Source organism: Oncorhynchus keta, chromosome 25, assembly GCF_023373465.1.
Source record: "Oncorhynchus keta strain PuntledgeMale-10-30-2019 chromosome 25, Oket_V2, whole genome shotgun sequence".
Classification (NCBI taxonomy): Eukaryota; Metazoa; Chordata; class Actinopteri; order Salmoniformes; family Salmonidae; genus Oncorhynchus; species Oncorhynchus keta.
This window is the reverse complement of record NC_068445.1, coordinates 16,865,561-16,887,583: the sequence shown is the minus strand read 5'-3', so window position 1 is coordinate 16,887,583 and position 22,023 is coordinate 16,865,561. Positions and strand designations below refer to the sequence as shown.

The following is a 22,023-nucleotide window of genomic DNA, read 5'->3' as shown; positions in this document are numbered from 1 at the left end:
CAAATGTTGAAACAGAAAGTAGGTGAGCCAATCAGGGCCCATCATTGGGTGCAATCGTTTTACAAGCCGGTGCGTGCCGTCAGTAATACTTTAAAGGTCCAATGCAGGCGGGTTTTATCTCAATATCAAATCATTCCTGGGTAACAATTAAGTTCCTTAACCTCTTTGTGATAGTTTCATTCAAAATGTTAAAAAATAAACAAAAATAGTTTACCAGCAAAGAGCAATTTCTCAAGCAATAATTGGTCTATTAACTAATTTGCATCACCAGGCAGGCCAAAACTCTATCCCACCAGATATTTCAGGCAGTCTTTTCAAAAAGCTCGTACACTAAAAGGGTATTATCATAATTTGATTTAGTTAATAAATGAAGTATATCTGGTGCTATCCACATTGTCCACACGCTCTGCAGTCCACACACCCATGGTAGTATCTAGAATCATTGGGATATACCCGTACCTAAACAATTTCAAATCAATGTTTATTGGTTGCGTACACAGATTTGCAGATGTTATCGCAGGTGTAGCGAAATGCTTGTTTTCTAGCTCTAACAGTCTAGCAATACACAATCCAAAAATAAATTGAGAAATATCAGAACGAGCAATGCCTCCTTATGCCTCCTTGCAGGATGCCTAAGGCACGTTCATGCAGATGGCATCTTTCTTTTGGTGTTTTTCAGAATCAGTAGAAAGGCCTCTTTAGTGTCCTAAGTTTTCATAACTGTGACCTTAATTGCCTACCATCTGTAAGCTGTTATTGTCTTCACGACCGTTCCACAGGTGCATGTTCATTAATTGTTAATTGAACAAGCATGGGAAACAGTGTTTAAACCCTTTACAATGAAGATCTGTGAAGAAATGTAGATTTGTACTAATTATCTTTGGAAGACAGGGTCCTGTTTTTTTTTGTTTATATACTGTACCAGTAAAAATCTCAAACATCTACTCAAAGGTTTTGCTTTATTTTTACTAATTTCTACATTGTAGAATAATAGTGAAGACATCAAAACACATGGAATCATGTAGTAACCAAAATATCAGTTGTGTTGTGACAAGTTGGGGTGGTATTCAGAAGATAGCCATATTTGGCAAAAGACCAAGTCCATATTATTGCAAGAACAGATCAAATAAGCAAAGAGAAACAACAGTACATCATTACTTTAAGACCTGGTCAGTCAATAAGGAAAATGTTAAGAACTTTGAATAATTATTTTTCAAGTGCAGTCTCAAAAACCATCAAGAGCTATGATTGAAACTGGCTCTCATGAGGACCGCCACAGGAATGGAAGACCCAGAGTTAACTCTGCTGAAAAGGATATGTTTAGTAGAGTTGTCAGCCTCAGAAATTGCAGCCCAAATAAATGCTTCACAGAGTTCAAGTAACAGACACATCTCAACATCAACTGTTCAGAGGAGAATCGGGCCTTCGTGGTCGAATTGCTGCAAAGAAACCACTACAAAGGACACCAATAAGAATTTACTTGCATTGAATAAGAAACACGAGCAATGGACATTAGACCGGTGGAAATTTGTCCTTTGGTCTGTAGTCCAAATTTGATATTTTTGGTTCCAATCGCAGTGTGTTTGTGAGACACAGAGTAGGTGAACGGATGATCTCCGCATGTGTATTTCCCACCGTAAAGCATTGAGGCGGCAGGTAGCCTAGTGGTTAGAGCGTTGGGCCTGTAACCAAAAGGTTGTTAGATCGAATGCCTGAGCTGACAAGATAAAAATCTGTCGTTCTGCCCCTGAACAAGGCAATTAACCCACTGTTCCCCGGTAGGCCATCATTGTAAATAAGAAATTGTTCTTAGCTGACTTGCCTAGTTAAATAAAGTATGGTGTGGGGGGGTTTTGTTGGTGACACTGTAATTTATTTAGAATTCAAGACACGCTTTACCAGCATGACTACCACAGCATTCTGCGGTAGTCACGCAGTAAAAGGCACATGACAGCCCGCTCGGAGTTTGCCAAAAGGCACCTGAAGGACTCTGACCATGAGAAACAAGACTCTGGTCTGAATGCCTGCATGAAACTTGGCACCATCCCTACGGTGAAGGCATGGTGGTGGCAGCATCATGCTGTGGGGATGTTTTTCAGCGGTAGGGACTGGAAGACTATTCAGGATCGAGGGAAAGATTAATTGAGCAAAGTACAGAGATCCTTGATGACAACCTGCTCCAGAGCTCAGACTGTGGCGAAGGTTCACCTTCCAACAGGACAACGACCCTAAGCACACCCAAGACAACGCAGGAGTGGCTTCGGGACAAGTCTCTGAGTTGCCCAGCCAGAGGCTAGACTTGAACCCGATCGAACATCTCTGGAGAGCTCCCCATTCAACCTGACAGAGCTGGAGAGGATCTGCAGTGAGAATTTTTATTCAAAATCTTAAGTTATATCAATCAATCAAATGTATTTATAAAGCCCTTATTACATCAGCCGATGTCACAAAGTGCTGTACAGAAACCCAGCCTAATACCCCGAACAGCAAGCAATGCAGGTGTAGAAGCACGGTGGCTCGGAATAACTCCCTATAAAGGCCAAAACCTAGGAAAAAACCTAGAGGAACCAGGCTATGAGGGGTGGCCAGTCCTCTTCTGGCTGTGTCGGGTGGAGATTATAACAAAACGTGGCCAAGATGTTCAAAATGTTCATAGATGACCAGCAGAGTCAAATAATAATACTAAGTGGAATCACAACTGCAATCAACGCATGTTTACAACTTCCAAACAGTACACTTGTGGACTTATGTACTACAGTGGACAGCCACAAGAGGGCGATGTCTACTGGCAGACAGGCCTTACATATCCGCTTTCTGAGTTTCCTAGCAACCACAGCAAAGCTGTGAGTGACTGTAGTACTGTGGATGAAGGTGTGGAAAATCATGCTGCTAATGTATTCAGCACAACAAAAATACATCCCAGCAGAGTGCACAAATTTATTGTAATTAAGGACATTTTTCTTTCAGCTATACTGTTAATTTTAGTGTTTGCTTGAAGGAGTCATTATTCGAGCAGGATATGGTCACATGGTTCCTCTTGAAAGAAAAATATACACATTTTGATATAAAATGAAGTCAATAATTCCAATTCGGTTTAGATTGCAAATATCCAGCAGAAAACATGACAACCAACCCATTATCATGTCTTATCACATCATACGTTTTGGTGCAGTTTAAAAGTTTAGACTAATTAGTCCTGGAGGAAGTAAAGAAAGAGAGAATACCAGTTCCAGATATAACAAACTGACCCTAGCCCCCGACACATAAACTAATATTATCCAATGTGTCAGTGCTTTTAATTCATATGGTCCACTCAAGATTTAATATTTGTCCCCTTACAATGTTGAGTTAAATGATGAACCGATCAAATATTTATTACAAATTTAGATCCACTTGGGTTTGAAATAAGGGAAAGTTAACCTCAGAAATTGCAACATCTGTACATTTTTTTAATCCATCAGTGTCTCATCTTCAACAGTTAAATATGAAGCAACACTTTTAAATGGAGTCGGTGTAAGTTACAGTACACTGGGTCATATTTTAACAATTTATTTAAACTGTCTCCATTCAGACTGTGGGAAATAAGGAGACAACTTCAACTAGTTCTTAAAGTATCTTTGCACACTGTTTAATGTGCCACAGTAACCACACCCAAAGGTAAAAACAAGTCTTAATTGAATATATCAAAGTAAAGCAGAACATTCACCTTCATTGTCATTTAAGTGATGGATTTTATGGGGCATAACACACAGCAGAATAAATACAGAATTTGAATCAAGCAATGCAGCTTAGCCTTGAATGTGTTTAAACAAAACAAAAATAAAATCCACAATATCAAGAGATGCAACTTAAAGCCTTGTCATTGGGACAGGTTCTGGGTCTTTCTGGTAAATGCTGGTCAACACTTTGCCAGTCCTGGCCAGTTTCCCCGTCATATGGCGTGTAGGGGAGTCCGTAGAAGGCATGCCATAGGGAGCCATGGGCTCTCCCCATCAGGGGGTGTGGTGGACAAGTTGGTGGACTTTTTTGGGGCAGAATAGGAGCACCACCAGTCTCTTCAGAATGTCTTACGATGGATGGCACGTGCTCGGTCTTCCTCATACTCCTTCTTTGACACCCACATCTTCTTGAAGGTGTCCAGTGACGCAAGGATGGAGCCCCTTAAAGCATACAACAGAGGATCATTACCATCCATTACTCTGGAAAGACTGTTTAATCTAAGTGTGGCTGATCACATGACGTTACTTACCCTATCCACGTGGAGTAGAGTCGTTCTTGAGGTGCAGAGATCTAACAGAGAAACAGGGAAATAAACTGGCTGTGAAACAGCACAACTAGTTCAGAAATATGTTGCACCAACATTAAACATAATACATTGAAATTGCTGCTCATACATGGGTAAATACGGCGCCAAGGCAGCAAATACCTTTATTTTCACATCTTTAGGTGCCAACTTTTTTACTTCACTTAACAACCGGTCACCAAAACCTTTGGGACAGAAACAAAATTGTAAACAGGGAGAGTAATACAATTAGCCAATGCTGAAGGAGTGGATTTTGTTTGCTACAGTCTTCAATATGTAATTGGTGGGACAGGACTCTAGTCCATACCTTTGAGGAGTGTGGAGCCCCCAGAGAGAACAATGTTGGAAAAGAGTGTACGTCGCAGGTCCATGTCAGACTTCTGAATGGCAAAAGCAAGAACTTCATGGATTCCTTCACTCTCGTCCCCTATCAGGTCTGGACGGAAGAGGAGCTCTGGGGCTCGGAACCGAGCAGGGCCAATCTACACAGGGGATAACAAGCTGTCAATTCATCAGTAAAATACAACAGTTTATATGTTAATGTCAAAGTAAGTAGTAATATTTAACTTCCAGAACACTAAATCTTAAACATTTTGAGAATGAATCTAACATGACTCACATCCAATGTGCTGCCATCAGGAAGAGTGTACTGCACCTTCTCTGTCTCCAAGGTCTCATCTTTTTGTGGGTTCAGTGAGAGGTAGCATGCTCTCTGCAGATGTAAACAATTAGGGCGACAGGCGTCAAGGACAAAGAATGAAACCAATAACAAGACTGATAGTGTCTTGAAGATTTATACAACTATTTGCCTTGACCCCATCAAAAATACAACAATTTCTTCATCCATACCTCTTTGATAGTGCGCACAACCTCAAACTCAGCTGAGGTGTGGAAGTCATAGCCTTCCTTGCGCAGTAGCAGGCGTAGGAAGCGTGAAACATCACGCCCAGCAATGTCGACCCGCATGATAGAGTGAGGGATGGCAAAGCCTTCATAGATGGGCACAGCATGGGTTACCCCATCACCAGCATCCAGCACTACCCCTGTAGTCCGGCCTGTGGCATATCTGCAATATCCAAAGAGACATTCAAAACGGTTGTTTTTGCTAATGATCATTTTCACAACACTAGTTACTAATGCATTACATGTCATATTAACCTGGGGTTTCCTTAGTTGTCAATACCACAGCCATAGGAGGGGTTTTATGACCTATATGGCTGTGATAACTAGTTATGACCATTTTCCTCCTTTGCGAGTGAAATATTTGAATGTACCGGTATGCCCAAAATAAGGCTGGCAAACAAGAGAAGTTATCTAGAGGAAAAACAAACTCACAAGCTTAATACTGCCTGCATGGAGATGAAGAGCGCTGGTACATTGAAGGTCTCAAAAAACACCTCTGCTGCACGCTCACGGTTTTTACTTGGGTTCAAGGGGGCCTCTGTCAGCAGCACAGGATGCTAAAGGACATTAGGAGAAATGCAAAAGAAAGTAAATGCAGTGAAACAGTAAAAAAAACACAAAAAACTAAATTCATATTAACTTCAAGAAGCCCTGAGAGAGAACACAAGCTCTCATGATCAAATTAAAAGTACCCAGAATAAGTGTCACAGAAACCAGAGAAAAATACCTCTTCAGAGAAGGTCTGTAGTTGCTCCTTAGAGTACACATATTGCCAGATGCGCTCCATGTCATTCCAGTCCTTCACAATACCGTGCTCCATTGGGTACCGTACAGACAGGAGCCCCCTGTGTTCCTACAACCACATGGAGAGAAAGTATTGGGAATAGCAGCCAAAGTACTATATTTTGTTTAAAAATACAGATTTAGTGTTAATGACAGCCTACATATAGGCATACAGGCCCATAAAGCCCTTTACATTATCAGTGACACAGGGCCACAGGCATCGGTCTTAGTAGAGCACTGTACCTCTGCTTTTGGGCCAATGAAGAGATCTCCTTCCAGAGCACCTGCCATCACCCGAACATGCTTTGGACGACCCACACTAGAAGGTAAACACATGGATCATTTTACAAACACTTTTCATTCAAACAAAGCATTTCGGTCAAATACATTTAAGTATTTAATATTATAGTGTTGAGATGGCTGTAGTGTTTGATCTTACTAGTTTGGGAAGCAGTATTTGGGGATCTGGTCTCCTGCAAAACCAGCTTTAACAACACCGGAGCCCTGAAAGAGAAATAACATATAGGTCCTTGCAACGTCAGCTACATATATTAACTAATTTATTATAGGGACTGAGGGCGTCTCTGGCCCCATCTGTTCATCCTGTTTGTACAGTGATATCAGTCAGTAGTCATGAGAGAGTGCTGAGGGGCAGCACACCGGCCTATTGTAAACTACTGTGTCAGACCCAATATCAGTAGTAAAAATATGCTGTTCCTTAATTATTGTACTCTAATGCCTTGTATTGATTACGATCAGCAACACATTGATGCATAAGTAAATTATTATTTATTTTATTTCACAATGATGCTGCTATCAAGTAGCCTGAAGAGAAAGGCTGTTAATAATAATCTAGCCTAACGTTAGATGATGCGCTAGTTTCCTAACTCGTCCTTTCTTTCATAATTAACGTTGGCTAGACTTCTTATTTATAGCTAGCTGGCAAACTAACCTAACTAGTTGAAAAGCTCCCCATAATTCGCATACTGCATATGGATGGATTGGTTGGGGATGCAACCATCTAACGTGAGCTTGTTGTTAGCCTTGGTTATCACCCTTCCCGTCTCACAATGCTATGGTAGGTAGCTAACTAGCTAGTGACTGAGTCGCAAAGCTAGTCAGTGGCTTTAGCAAAGATATTTGATATCTGTGGCTTTATCTAGCTAATCTTGTTAGCTAACCATCCAGACAATAAGAGGGTTTGCAAAAGCATACACTGGCTAATCAGCTAGCTAACTTTAGCTATAAACAAGACAACGACCCCCACCCATTGAAAAGCAAACTAACGTTAGCGACTTTTCGGTTACCTTAGTTACCGTTACATTTACCAATGATGTTGGCTACTTACATTATCAATAACCACAGGCTGATTTGCTATTATATCGTAGGACTCCATGGTGATAACCTTATAGATATAGGTCCTTTATGAATCCTTTTGTCCTAGCATTGTAGTTAGCTGATTTCGCCTTGTTATGTGGCGCAACGATGCAGATATAAATGTATAGCGAGATAGGCTCAGCTATTATCCGCCCACTCTGTGCAACGATTAGAGGGTTGTTTTTGCGATTTCGACGTACAGCCACACAAGCCAATCGCAAGCCATTGGAAGTAAAACGGTGACGTATGAAGCTTAGCTAGCAACAATAGGGTGCACGCAGTGGTGTAAAAATACTTAAGTTCTACTTAAGTAGTTTTGGGGGGGGATATGTACTTGACTTTACTATTTATATTTTGTACATTTACTCCATACGTTTTCCCGGATACCCAAAAGTACTTTGTGACAGAAATGGTCCAATTCACACACTTGCCAAGAGAACATCCCTGGTCCTCCCTACTAATTTGCCTCTGCTCTGGCGGACTCACTAAACACAAACGCTTCGCTTGTAAATTATGTCTGAGTGTTAGTACCCCTGGCTACCTGTCAATAAAAATGAAAATTGTGCCGTATGGTTTGCTTAATGTAAAGAACTTGAAATGATTTATACTTTTTACTTTCGATACTTAAGTACAGTTGACCAATTCTATTTTTAAGTACATTTGAGCAATTCTATTCACTTTTGATACTTACGTATATTTACAACCAAACACTTAGACTTTTACTCAAGTAGTATTTTACTGCGTGACTTCACTTTTACTTGAGTTATTTTATATTAAGGTATGTTTACTTTTACTCAAGTATGACAATTGGGTACTTTCTCCACTGAAAATAAAAGCTCACCATTGAAACTGATACAAGTAGTGGAATAATGCCATATCTGGACCACTAGATAATGCTAAACGAGGTTGGAATGTTGTTACATAACTTAAAAATAATGCAATAATAATTCATTTGACAAACAGTAAAAAAAAATATATATAAAAAAATAAGATCCCTCTGGATGTGTTAGACTGCATAATTGCATTGGGGGCATGCATATGTCCACTGTACAGCCAGCTTCACCTACTCGGTGACACCCACAGATTACAATTCCAAAGAGTTTACTCAAATATTAAGGTAATAGCTCTTAATGCAGGACCTGGTAGGCCTACCCTGTAGCAAACAAACAAACCAAATATTTTCCATAGGCTATGGACCGTACCTGTTTAACTTGTATTTTTTTCTTCTGAAGAGTGCTCTCTAAAAGCAGAGTACATCAATGCTACCCGTTGGAGCCATTTTTTTATTTTTATGTATGAACCTTTTTATCCTTTATTTAACTAGGAAAGTCAGTTAAGAACAATTTCTTAATTACAATGATGGCCTACCCCGGCCAAACCAGGACAACACTGGGCCAATTGTGCGACGCCCTATCATGGCCAGTTGTGATATAGTGTGGAATCAAACCAAGGTCTGTAGTGATGCCTCTAGCACTGAGAAGCAGTGCCTTCGACCGCTACGCCACTCGGGAGCTGCATTTCAAGGTTGCATCGCATGTACAGTTTCAGGATAAACAATGCATGTGCTTTGAATTCATGGCGATTTGTATGAGTAAATACGGTAGGCTACAACAACGCATACACGATTATTGATCATGCGGATAGCAGAGCAGAGAAGACCGTATGAAGTATGGGTCAGATTTATACATTGCATATAATTTAACAGTTCCATTTAATGTCACACTGTTCCTTGCGGCTGGGAATTGCCAGGGACCTCACAATACGATATTATCATGATACTTATGTGCCGATATGATATATAGCGATTCTCACAATTCTATATGTATTGCGATTCGATACTGCGATTTGACGTTCCAAACATATTGCTAACTATATGTCTGCTGCAGAAAGACGAGAGAGCAAATGAGTTTTGATCAGTCAGGGGGAAAAGAGCTGAAAACATGTTGGCTCCAACTAGCGTTAGCTAACGCTGCCTTATATTTTAAATATATTTTTACACACTGATATTTGTAGTCAAATAGGGGATGGGTTTGGGTGGGAAATCTTGGTAACCTGGTTCCCACCCAAAAAAATCCTAGCTGATACCACATTTTATGGATGCACACTATAGGTAAGTCTGTACAGTGCAGTCGGAAAGTATTCAGACCCCTTGACTTTTTTCACATGTTGTTATGTTACAGCCTTATTCTAAAATAGATGCAATCGGTTTCCCCTCAATCTAAACAAAATACCCCATAATGACCAAGCAGGTTTTTACAAAACTTAAATAATACATTTACATGAGTATTCAGACTCTTTACTCAGTACTTTGTTGAAGCACCTTTTGCAGGGATTACAGCCTCAAGTCTTCTTGGGTATGACACTATAAGCTTGGCACACATGTATTTGCCGTGTTTCTCCCATTCTTCTTTGCAGATCCTCTCAAGCTCTGTCAGGATGGATGGGGAGTGTAGCTGCACAGCTATTTTCCAGTCTCTCCAGAAATGTCTGATCAGGTTCAAGTCTAGGTTCTGGCTGGGCCACTCAAGTACATTCCTGTGTTGTTTTGGCTGTGTGCTTAGAGTCATTGTCCTGTTGGAAGGTGAACCTTCCCCCAGTCTGAGGTCCTGAGCACTCAAGGTTTTCATCAAGGATCTCTCTGTACTTTGCACCGTTCATCTTTCCCTCGATCCTGACCAGTCTCCCAGTCCCTGCCGCTGAAAAACATCCCCACAGCATGATGTTGCCACCACTATGCTTCACCGTAGGGATGGTGCCAGGAACTCCTCTAGATGTGATGCTTGGAATTCAGGCCAAGCAGTTCGATCTTGGCTTCATCAGACCAGAGAATCTTTTTCTCATGGTCTGAGTCCTTTTAGGTGACTTTTGGCAAAATCCAAGCGGGCTGTCATGTGCTTTTTCCTGAGGAATGGCTTCCGTCTGGCCACTCTACCATAAAGGCCTGATCGGTGGAGAGCTGCAGAGATGGTTGTCCTTCTGGAAGGTTCTCCCATCTCCACAGAGGAACTCTGTAGCTCTATCGGAGTGACGGTCCAGTTCTTGGTCACCTCCCTGACCAAGGCCCTTCTCCCCCAATTGCTCAGTTTGGCCAGGCGGCCAGCTCTAGTAAGAGTCTTGGTGTTTCCAAAGTTCTTCCATTTAAGAATGACGGAGGCCACTGCAGAAATGTTTTGGTACCCTTCCCCAAATGTGTGCCTCGACACAATCCTGTCTCAGAGCTCTACAGACAATTCCTTCAACCTCATGGCTTGGTTTTTAGCTCTGACTTGCACTGTCAACTGTAGGACCTTAGATAGACAGGTGTGTGCCTTTCCAAATCATGTCCAATCAATTGAATTTACTACAGGTGGACTCCAATCAAGTTGTAGAAACATTTCAAGTATGATCAATGGAAACCAGATGCACCTGAGCTCAATTTCGAGTCTCATAGCAAAGGGTCTGAATACTCATGTAAATAAGGTATTTCTGATTTTATCTACAATAAATTTGCAAAAATGTCAACACTGTTTTCGCTTTGTCATTATGGGGTATTGTGTGTAGATTGATTTTGTAATTTAAAAAAAAAACGTTTAAAATAAGGATGTAACCAGTGTCGATTTTAGCATGTAAATCATGGTGGGGCAAACCATTTTTTCTTCAGAAAAGCCACTACACAACAGTAAACAATACATTCATTTATAATGGTGACAAGCAGTGCCCACCAACTGTTAGGGCCAACATAAAGCTGTCCCAACAGCAGAGCTTTCTTTCCAGCACAATGGAGTGAATCCTTACCAATACCTTTTTGCCCCACTGTATGTGTATGCCCTCAATGCATGTATGCTGTATAATACATCCAGAGGGATTTTTTTTTACTGTTTATTGTAAATGGTATTAATTATTATATTAATTTGTAAGTTATGTAACACTCCAACCTTGTTTAGCATTGTCAAGTCCAAATATGGCGCTATTCCACTATTTGTTTCTGTTTGGATGTTTCAATTGATAACTTTTATTTTGAAGGCGAACAAAACACAAAATGTCACTATCTCAATACTTGGATATCACTGTATGTTTCGATAAGCCTACACCACCACCAGAGGGCACTGAAATACAATGTGGAATGTTGGACTTTTACAATCAGGATAGTCTCTTCCTACAGCCGCTGTGGAGTGCCATACTTTCTTCTGGTGAGCAAGACTACAAATGGGATGTTTCACTTTTCCGACATGCAGATGTATCATTCAGGCCATTATATTGGCAAATAATATAAGCCTACTTTGAGAAATTTAGAGGAGATTATTATTAACTCTAAGAATATTTTTCTTAAACTTGCTATATTAAGAGTCCAAATGGCATGGTTATGCTCTTTCAGTCTGACTGACAGATTCAATTTACTTTACATAAGTTATTATTTCTACTCTTCACATTTTGCATGGACCAATGCACTCAACCTGCTTTTCCTCTCAACCACCACATGTAAATAGTAATGAGATAGATACATGTTTTTCTGTAAGTAGAGGCACTAGAGCAGTTGGTACAGTAGGAGAGAATATCTGTATCATATAGTGGACACCCTATCACTAATGTGCTAAACCAATCTCTAAGTACAGAGCTAATAGTCATGGTCAGAGAAGCAACAAGGAATTGTCACTTTAATAATGTTTAGATATTTTTGCTCATCTCATTTGTATATACTATATTTTACTTTTAGGGTGTGGCGCCGGGGGAAGAAAGCTGACGTTTTACGTGTTTCTTTTGCGTTGTTTGTAAAAAAAATACAAATTCTACATAATGTTGCCTCTACCGTCTCTGACTGAAAAGATCTTCTGGACACGATTACTCATAACGAAATGGAAGAATCCTTTTTTTCCTTTAACGAGTCTAATGAGCCCGATGTGAATGACATACTGCTTTCCTGGAAACAGGCCCAGATCCCCGCCATTTGCGCGAAGAGAAAGCAGAGAAAAAGAGCCGGAGGGCAGGCTGCCTTCTGAGAATTCGTAGGCAATCAAATAAACCCCCACTGCCTTCCATTCTACTAGCAAACGTGCAATCTTTGGAAAATAAAATCAATCACCTACGCAGAAAATTAAACTACCAACGGGACATTCAAAACTGTAATATCATAAGCTTCACGGAGTTGTGGCTGAACGACAACATTATCAGCGTACAGCTGGCTGGTTATACGCTGTATCGGCAGGATAGAACAGCGGCGTCTGGTAAGACAAGGGGCAGCGGACTATGTATTTTTGTAAATAACAGCTGGTGCATGATATCTAAGGAAGTCTCAAGGATTTGCTCGCCTGTGGTAGTTTTTTTCATGATAAGCTGTATCGTTTAGGTTGTGGCCAAGAGTTTTACCTAGAGAGTATTTTTTTAGCTGTCTGCATACCATTACAGACTGAAGCTGGCACTAAGACCGCACTCAATGAGCTGTATTCCGTCATAAGCTGTCAACGCTGGTATGAATGATTCGGGAGACAGGCGCAGGAATGTGTAATAGTTTTCTATTATACCCAAATTACGGCGTGACATGTAAGGGCATGGGGACGAAGACCAAACAAACACTATACAAAACACGGGGTTTAAACCCAAACAAAAGAGCAAGGAGTACCTCGAATAAATAACACAAGCGCACAATGAGTAACACGGGACGAGACCCATAATCACCTGAGCAATCCACAATGGCATGAAAGCCAAAACACACAGCACAGGTACTCAAACTCACCAACGGATATGAGAACAATAATCAACAGGACAATGGTAAACCAAGGACACACTTTTACAATTACTAATCACTGGGAATAGAGGCCAGGTATGCGTAATGAAAGTTCCGGAGGGATCCGTGACATAAACAAACAGGAAAACGCTCACCCAGACGGGGACTAATGCAGGGAAACTTAAATCTGTCTTAACAAATTTCTATCAGCATGTTAAACATGCAACCAGAGGGGGGGGAAAAACTGCACCACCTTTACTCCACACACAGAGATGCATACAAAGCTCTCCCTCACCCTCCATTTAGCAAATCTGACCATAATTCTATCCTCCTGATTCCTGCTTACAAGCCAAAACTAAAGCAGGAAGCAGCAGTGACTAGATCAATAAAAAAGTGGTCAGATAAAGCAGATGCTAAGCTACAGGACTGCTTTTCATGCACAGACTAGAATATGTTCTGTCATTCCTCCGATGGCATTGAGGAGTACACCACATCAGTCATTGGCTTCATCAATAAGTGCATCAATGATGTCGTCCCCACAGTCACCATACGCCATGGATTACAGGCAACATCCACACTGAGCTAAAGCCTCGAGCTGCCGATTTCAAGGAGCGGGACTCTAACCCGGAAGCTTATAAGAAATCCCGCTATGCCCACAGACGAACCATCACACATGCAAAACATCAATACAGGACTAGGATCGAATCGTAAAACACCGGCTCTGACGCTCGTCGGATTAGGCAGGGCTTGCAAACCATTACAGACTACAAAGGGAAGCACAGCCGAGAGCTGCCCAGTGACACGAGCCTACCAGATGAGCTAAACTACTTCTATGTTCTCTTTGAGGGAAATAACACTGAAACATGCATGAGAGCACCAGCTGTTCCCGGAAGACTGTGTGATCACGCTCTCCGCAGCCGATGTGAGTAAGACCTTTAAACAGGTCAACATTCACAAGGCCGCAGGGCCAGACGGAATACCAGGACGTGTACTGCGAGCATGCGCTGACCAACTGGCAAGTGTCCTCACTGACATTTTCAACCTCTCCCTGTCCGAGTCTATAATACCAACATGTTTCAAGCAGACCACCATAGTGTTCTTGGGCACAGGGACTAAGGTAACCTGCCTAAATGACTACCAACCCGTAGCACTCACATCTGTAGCCATGAAGTGCTTTGAACGGCTGGTCATGGCTCACATCAACACCATTATCCCAGAAACCCTAGACCTACTCCAATTTGCATATTGCCCTCACATATCCACAGATGATGCAATCTCTTGCACTCCACACTGCCCTTTCCCACCTGGACAAAAGGAACACCTATGTGAGAAGGCTATTAATTGACTACAGCTCAGCCTTCAACACCATAGTGCCCTCAAAGCTTATCAATAAGCTAAGGACCCTGGGACTAAACACCTCCCTCTGCAACTGTATCCTGGACTTCCTGACGGTGGTGGTAAGGGTAGGTAACAACACATCCGCAATGCTGATCCTCAACATATGGGCCCCTCAGGGGTGCGTGCTCAATCCCCTCCTGTACTCCCTGCTCACTCATGACTGCACGGCCAGGCATGACTCCAACACCATCATTAAGTTTGCAGATGACACAACAGTGGTAGGCCTGATTACCGACAACGACGAGACAGCCCGAAGGGAGGAGGTCAGAAACCTGGCCATCTGGTGCCAGGACAACAACCTCTCCCTCAACATGATCAAGACAAAGGAGATGATTGTGGACTACAGGAAAAAGAGGACCGAGCACACCCCCATTCTCATCGACGGGCTGTAGTGGAGCAGGTTGAGAGCTTCAAGTTCCTTGGTGTCCACATCACCAACAAACTAACATCGTCCAAGCACACCAAGACAGTTGTGAAGAGGACACGACAAAACCTACTCCCCCTCAGGAAACTGAAAAGTTTTGGCATGGGTCCTCAGATCCTCAAAGGTTTTACAGCTGCACCATCGAGAGCATGGTTGCATCACTGCCTGGTATGGCAACTGCTTGGCCTCTGACCGCAATGCACTACAGAAGGTAGTGTGTACGACCCAGTACATCACTTGGGATACCAGGCGGTGTCAGAGGAAGGCCCTAAAAATGGTCCAAAACTCCAACCACCCTGGTCATAGACTGTTCCCTCTGCTACCCCACGGCAAGCGGTACTGGAGTGCCAATACTAGGTTCAAGAGGCTTCTAAACAGCTTCTACCTCCAAGCAATAAGACTCCTGAACATCTAATCAAATGGCTACCCAGACTATTACATCGCTTCTCTCTCTGTTATCATCTATGCATAGTCACTTTAATAACTCTACCTACATGTACATATTACCTCGACTAACCGGTGCCCCCACACATTGACTCTGTACCGGTACCCCAATGTATATAGTCTCGCTATTGTTACTTTACTGCTGCTCTTTAATTACTTGTTACTTTTTATTTCTTATTCATGTATATATATATATTTTTTTTTAACTGTGTTGTTGGTTTGGGGCTTGTAAGTAAGTATTTCACTGTAAGGTAAAATTTGATTTGTGAATTGTTAGATATTACTGCACTGTTGGAGATAGAAACAAGCATTTCACTACACCCGCAATAACATCTTCTAAACATTTGTACAGTATGTGACCAATACATTTGATTTGAATTCTACAGCTGTGGAACATGTGTTTGTTTTAAATTCCTGAAGCTAAGGGCAAACTAAGTAAGAGTACATTCAGTTGTATTCATGCAAGACAATTGACAATGAGACAATGCATGTAATATCCTGTTTACAACTGAATAGGTTGGTCATATTCTTATCTCCAATAAAAAAAATGTAACATTCAATGTGTTTCTGTGTCTGCCACCCTGCTCATACTACGCAAACACACAAACCAGATAATCACCACTATGGGCTATCTTGTTGATGTAATTGAAAGTACCGGCATTGAACATACTCCACATAGTGTACAGGGTATTATCCTTTATGAAATAGATTTGATAAGGTATTAAAGGGTACTAAAATGGGTAAATCTAATCCACTTCTGAATATAAAACTATTGTAAAAGATGAATACTGTTCACTTTCAATTTAACAAGAAAATTGATCTCTCAGATTTACACAGGTTGCAACTGAATTTGTAAAATATCAAATGAAGATAAAGAACAATGTTTTTAATAGATTTTGTAAACATGGGACAAAACCTTAGTGCGGGATACAGTTACAACACAATTATTATATTTCGGACTAATCTTGGACATTCAGACTATAGGTTTAGCTGGATAGGGTCTTTCAGGGTCTTTTTTTAGGGGATATAGAAAAGTAGAGCAGGCTGTAGCCAGAACTGACTTGCTCACACCCTCGCTCCAGCGCCTGCGTCAATCTCTTCCACATGACCTCAAACTGCACCATTTTGTTTCTCTCCGTTGCCCAGACACTTTCAACATGTTGGTAATAAAGCATTTGACCTTTCCATTGTGTTAATAATGGAAGATTGGTTGATTTCCAGTTAAGTATGTTTTTTTCAAAATTATTGACGAGAAATGCATCGTACAACCCATTGGGTACCTCACTACCCTCATTTGCCATGTCTTGAAATATGCAGACATACAGATTAAAAGTTGCTTGTAGGAATCTAGAACAGGTTTTCACACAGGCAGAATGGCCCTTGTCTGAGACTTCTCAGAGGGCTTTCATCAGTCTGTAATGTATATTATGCTGTTTTAAGGATGTAGGAGGATGTAACCTAGTCTAGATGAGACTGGCAACACAGTTTGTAAAATAACCTTGGCCTAGAGATAATTGTATAGCTTTGAAACAACCAGACACTGTTAGAGGTGATTTCTGAAGGGACAAATATACCCTGCCTATTCCCCTCCCCAATATCCCAATTGGAGCCACACATGAAAGAGGAACCTACATGCCAAGTATATAGCATATATTGTGTTCCCTACAGGTTATAGAGAAGTTCAGAAGCGCTGAAGACCCCAGTCGTATAGTAGTCATCTTTGCCCTTTTTTCAAATAATGCACCATTTCTTTCAGAAAACTGTAAATTAAAAAACTATTTGGTATCCACATTTGGTTTGCAGCTGGGAAAAAAATCTGAATAATTTACCAAATCTTAGCTTATTCCACAAAGAAATCCTAAAATGGCCCAGACAATATTATAGGCACCTTCTAGAAGTAGTTACAAATAATTAGATTTCAAGCAGCTGATTGTCCTTTACTTTGGAATTGAACTCGCATGTGGTGGTTGCAGGTGCCTGCAATATGAAAAGCATGCATTCAACCAGTTTGAATAGAGAAAATGACTCATTCTCCTGTTTTGCGTCACTGTGTATACTGCAATGAGCATGGAGAAAAGAAAGAAAACCAGAGTATTATCTGATTGTGGTCAGACACAAGATTGTAGCCAAGCATGCACAATCTAAAGGCTTCAAGTCAATCTCCATAGACCTTGATGTTCCTGTTTCCACCATGTCATGACGTTGGCCTGGGGGTAGGTTTATGACAGTCATAAATACCTCTTCCCCCCTTTTTCCTCTCTCTACCCTACTGATGTTACATTTACAAACCCCTTGGTTAACATAGAGATTCTGGTAACATCAGAAGGTGGAGGGAAATTAACTATATTCTGGTAATCCGACCAATTGATCATATGCGGTGGTACTTAATGAATATGATGTCAGTTCGGTTGTCATCTGAGACATTCTCATCGATGATAGGATGACAAACTCTACAGTGGAATGTCTACACGTTAGAGTTATCGGATTCACATGGAATTGTTGTTCAATTTAAATGTTTGAATATAAAATTATTGGTGAAGAGATGAAATGTAATTTTAGCTTCCAAATGAGAGATTTGGGTTTTCATAAGATTATGGCTCTGCTCAATCAGTGGCCTGCCCCTGTGAAGGGACATGGGTTGTAAAACTTTTCAAACACGCCCTCCTCTCCCGTCCTATATAAAGCCTTGACGACAATATAACCTCCTGTTCCGAGGATGTGAGGACGACGGTCCGATGTCAGAATGGTCCAGATAATAATAACTACAGAACGATGCCAACATCAGCGTGAGCTTTGGTTGCGAATGGTATGAACTTTGAACTCTTATTCACTACAGAAGTGATACCTCCTAGCCGTTGAGTTAGCAACAGCAGCTGCAAACGAGGGTTAGGAAGGAACAGTCAGAGTATCCCATCTATCACACAATGATGTTACTACAACGTATCCAATTGACCACCAGAGACATTCTTCAAAGGACTCGGTTTGGCAACACGGTCTTCCATCTACTGAAGCGCAGCTCAGAGTAAATATTTATTGCATTTTCCTTTTCCAAATGGGCGGTAATTTAGAATGCATAAGATACTGTATTTACGATAGGACAGCTTCTTCCGTTGTTACTCAGTCTTCCCGCTCTTTCACTCAAACCCAGTCCTTTTCTTTTGTTTAACAAGCTGTCATATCTGTTCCGCCCGCTAGGGACGTTTTCCTTTATGGCGTGATTTGTAATCAAGTTATGATTAATTATGTGTATGTGGAATTCTGTGTGATTAGTTAGGTATTTAGTAAATCAATAATTATACCCAATTTTGTATTGCTGATTCAACTTGTTAGCCAGGGTTCGTGAAGATAACCAAGAATTTACAACTTTCAGATGAGACTGAATTAAGGTGACGATTAATATTGACTGCTATTGATGTAAAATATTACTAGGTCTTTAAGAGTTTATTCGGAAGATAACATCTCTATAAATATTATTTTGTGGTGCCCCGACTCTCTAGTTAATTACATTTACATGATTAGCTCAATCAGGTAATATTAATTACCGAGAAATTATTTCATAGAATAGCATGTCATATCACTTAATCCGGCATAGCCAAAGACACGACAACCATTTGTAATGTTATCAAGAAGTTTAAGGCCCATGCCACTGTAGCCAACCACCCTGGACATGGCCGCAAGAGAACACTTGATAGAAGATTGCAGCGAAGGATTTGAATGGTGGAGAAAACACCTTGATCACATGCCACACAGATTCAAGCTGACCTTCAGACACAAGGTACGACAGTTTCAACTCGCACCTTCTGTCGCCAACTCAATGAAAGGGGGTTATATGGTAGGAGACCCAGGAGGCCCCCACTGCTGAGAGAGAGACATAAGAAAGCCTGACTGCAATTTTCCAAAACACACCTGAACATGCCAAAATCCTTCCGGGAGAATGTCCTGTGGACAGATGAGACCAAATTATAGCTTTTTGGTAAAACATCTCTATGTTTACAGAAAACTAAATGAAGCCTTCAAAAGAAAAGAACACCTTCCCTACAGTCAAACATGGAGGTTCAGTGATGTTTTGGGGTTGCTTTGCTGCCTCTGGCACTGGATGCTTTGAACGTGTGCATGGCATCGTGAAATCAGGAGAATACCAAGGCTTTTTGGAGCGCAATTTCGGACCCAATGTCAGAAAGCTTGGTCTCTGTCGAAGGTCATGGGTCTTCCAGCAGGACAATGGCCCCAAACACACTTCAAAAAGCACACAGGAATGGTTCAAGACAAAACGCTAGACTTTACTTAAGTGGCCAGCAATGAGTCCATATCTAAATCCCATTTAAAACTTGTGGAGAGATCTGAAAACCGCAGTTGAAGAGAAGGCACCCTTAAAATATGGAAAAAACTGGAGCAGTTTGCACAAGAGTGGGCCAAACTGCCAGTACAGAGGTGCAGGAAGCTCACTGATGGCTATAGGAAGAGCTTGATTGCAGTTGTTGACCAAAGGCTGTACTAACGAATATTAAGTAAAATTTCAATAATTTTGTCAATGTCATTTCTGTTTATGTACTGATTTAAATTAATAGATTAAGTTCTGGATCAAAAACAAAGTTTCTGTAATATTAACAGTGAAATAAAGAATTGTGAAGACCAAATACACTATATATACAAAGTATGTGGACACCCCTTCAAGTGACTGGATTTGGCTATTTCAGCCACACCTGTTTCTGACAGGTGTTTAAAATCGAGCACACAGCCATGCAATGTCCATAAAACAGTGGCAGTAGAATGGCCTTACTGAAGAGCTCAGTGACTTTCATTGTGGCACCGTCATAGGATGCCACCTTTCCAACAAGTCAGTTCTTAAAATTTCTGCCCTGCTAGAGCTTTTCCAGTCAACTGTAAGTGCTGTTATTGTGAAGTGGAAATGTCTAGGAGCAACAACGGCTCAGCTGCAAAGTGGTAGGCCACACAAGCTCACAGAACGGGCCTGCAGAGTGCTGAAGGAGCATAGCGTGTAAAAAATAACCTGTCCTCGGTTGCAACACTCACTACCAAGTTCCAAACAGCCTCTGGAAGCAACATCAGCACAATAACTTTTCGTCTGGAGCTTCATGAAATGGGTTTCCATGGCCGAGCAGTTGCACACAAGCCTAAGATCACCATGCGAATCTGCATTTGGCGAATGCCAGGAGAATGCTACCTGCCCCAATGCACAGTAAAGTTTGTGGAGGAGGAATGGGGATGAATTGTAGCAACTGTACAACTGTACCTACCTACAGATTATGGACTATTTACTCTTGTAGTATTTCTCCAGTAGGTTTCCTCAAGGAGAAAGCCTCCATAAACCAGAAACACTATAGTAAATAATACAGGCACATCTGCAAAACCCTACAGTTCACAAAAACACTACTTAAATTACTACAGTATATATTTTTACATTTGAGTTATTTAGCAGACATTCTTATCTAGAGTATCTTTCATTAGGGAGTACATACATTTTCATATTTGTTCATGCTGGTCCCCCATGGGAATCAAACCCACAACCCTGGTGTTGCAAATGCAATGCTCTACCAACTAAGCCACATATGACCACATTTATTTTACTACAGTATTTATACTATAGTTAACTGTAAACACTACTATACATATTACAGTATTCATTGTAGTGTTTTAAAAAAACAGTGAAATACTACAGTGAATACTATTTAAAAGAAAATCATTTTGGGCCAGATCTAACAACTTGTAATTAATCTTGTAAATGTTCTAACCTAAATTGATAATATTGCGGGAGGATGAGCAGCATTATGCTTCTAGTCCTGATGGCTCCACAGAGAGAGAGATATGTGGTAGAACAGTGGAGGTACACAGATCACTGTCATCACTGGACTAGCTTTTCTGTCAGAGGGTCCAATGAGAGAGGAGGCAACAAGGCAACCCACTGGAAGCCCTGTGGAAGCAGTAACTAGGCAACCACAGCTACATTCCAAGGTCTATCTCTCAGTCCCACTCTCATGATCAAAGAGAGGGAAAGGTCAGATGGAGAGGCCACAGCTTAAATATGAAGGCAACCATGGACACTGCACTTTACCAATACGATTAGATCACAATATGACAAGAGTCGTAATTCACCTGTTTATTTTTATTTACTAGCTTCATGTATTATTTTTCATTATGCTGACTGCAAACTTTCTTTCCCTTGTAGATGGAGACATTATCAGTATACAAATACGTGTGTTGAAAGCACAGGTGGTACCCACTGCTGTTACCAGCAGGTGTTCTAGCGGAGCTGGAAACATCACCAATAGACAACGGCACCACATAAATTAATCAACAGGTTTGCACGGCTCTGATGTTCATTTTAGGCAAAAGAACGTGATAAATAATGCATGGTTTAATCTGCCAGTTAAATTAGAAAAGAGAATACAGGTGAGAAAATAGCAGATCTATATAGACAGTGGTGAGATGCTGTGGCACAGTGGTTTGGGGTGGGGATGAATGTCATAAAAAATGTCATATGAGCCTTTTCACTTGAGCCACTGTGCTGTTTCTTACTTGGTATTCATTAGTAAAATTACAATAAAGTACATCGTTATAGACGTGAGAATGTAGGCTGTGCAAATGGCATAAGAGAAAGTTACCACCTTTCTTTCCATATTCAGTCTCATTTTTGCAGTCTCATTTTTGCAGGGGGTGGGAGATCATTGG

At 41.1% G+C, this 22,023-nt stretch overlaps 1 protein-coding gene across 1 annotated transcript; it reads right to left on the bottom strand.

Annotated features, from left to right (window-relative positions):
• Positions 1 to 3,533: 3,533 nt before the first annotated feature.
• Positions 3,534 to 7,534, bottom strand: LOC118358306 (beta-centractin-like). The gene is made up of 11 exons (XM_035735957.2): positions 7,338 to 7,534; positions 6,429 to 6,493; positions 6,233 to 6,308; positions 5,934 to 6,059; positions 5,639 to 5,763; positions 5,153 to 5,369; positions 4,923 to 5,015; positions 4,611 to 4,785; positions 4,427 to 4,488; positions 4,250 to 4,290; positions 3,534 to 4,160 (listed from the first exon to the last, which is right to left on the bottom strand). Exons 1-11 carry the CDS (start codon positions 7,383 to 7,385, stop codon positions 4,058 to 4,060), a joined length of 1,131 nt encoding a protein of 376 aa, XP_035591850.1. The 5' UTR covers positions 7,386 to 7,534; the 3' UTR covers positions 3,534 to 4,057.
• Positions 7,535 to 22,023: the final 14,489 nt, after the last annotated feature.

Excerpts from the sequence above, each read along its gene's own strand:
- LOC118358306 (XM_035735957.2), bottom strand. The coding sequence starts at position 7,385 with ATGGAGTCCTACGATATAATAGCAAATCAGCCTGTGGTTATTGATAAT. Across the intron at positions 6,309-6,428 it reads AAATACTGCTTCCCAAACTA|TGTGGGTCGTCCAAAGCATG; the intron begins GTAAGATCAAAC and ends TTTACCTTCTAG. Across the intron at positions 5,370-5,638 it reads ATGCAGGCAGTATTAAGCTT|ATATGCCACAGGCCGGACTA; the intron begins GTGAGTTTGTTT and ends TGGATATTGCAG.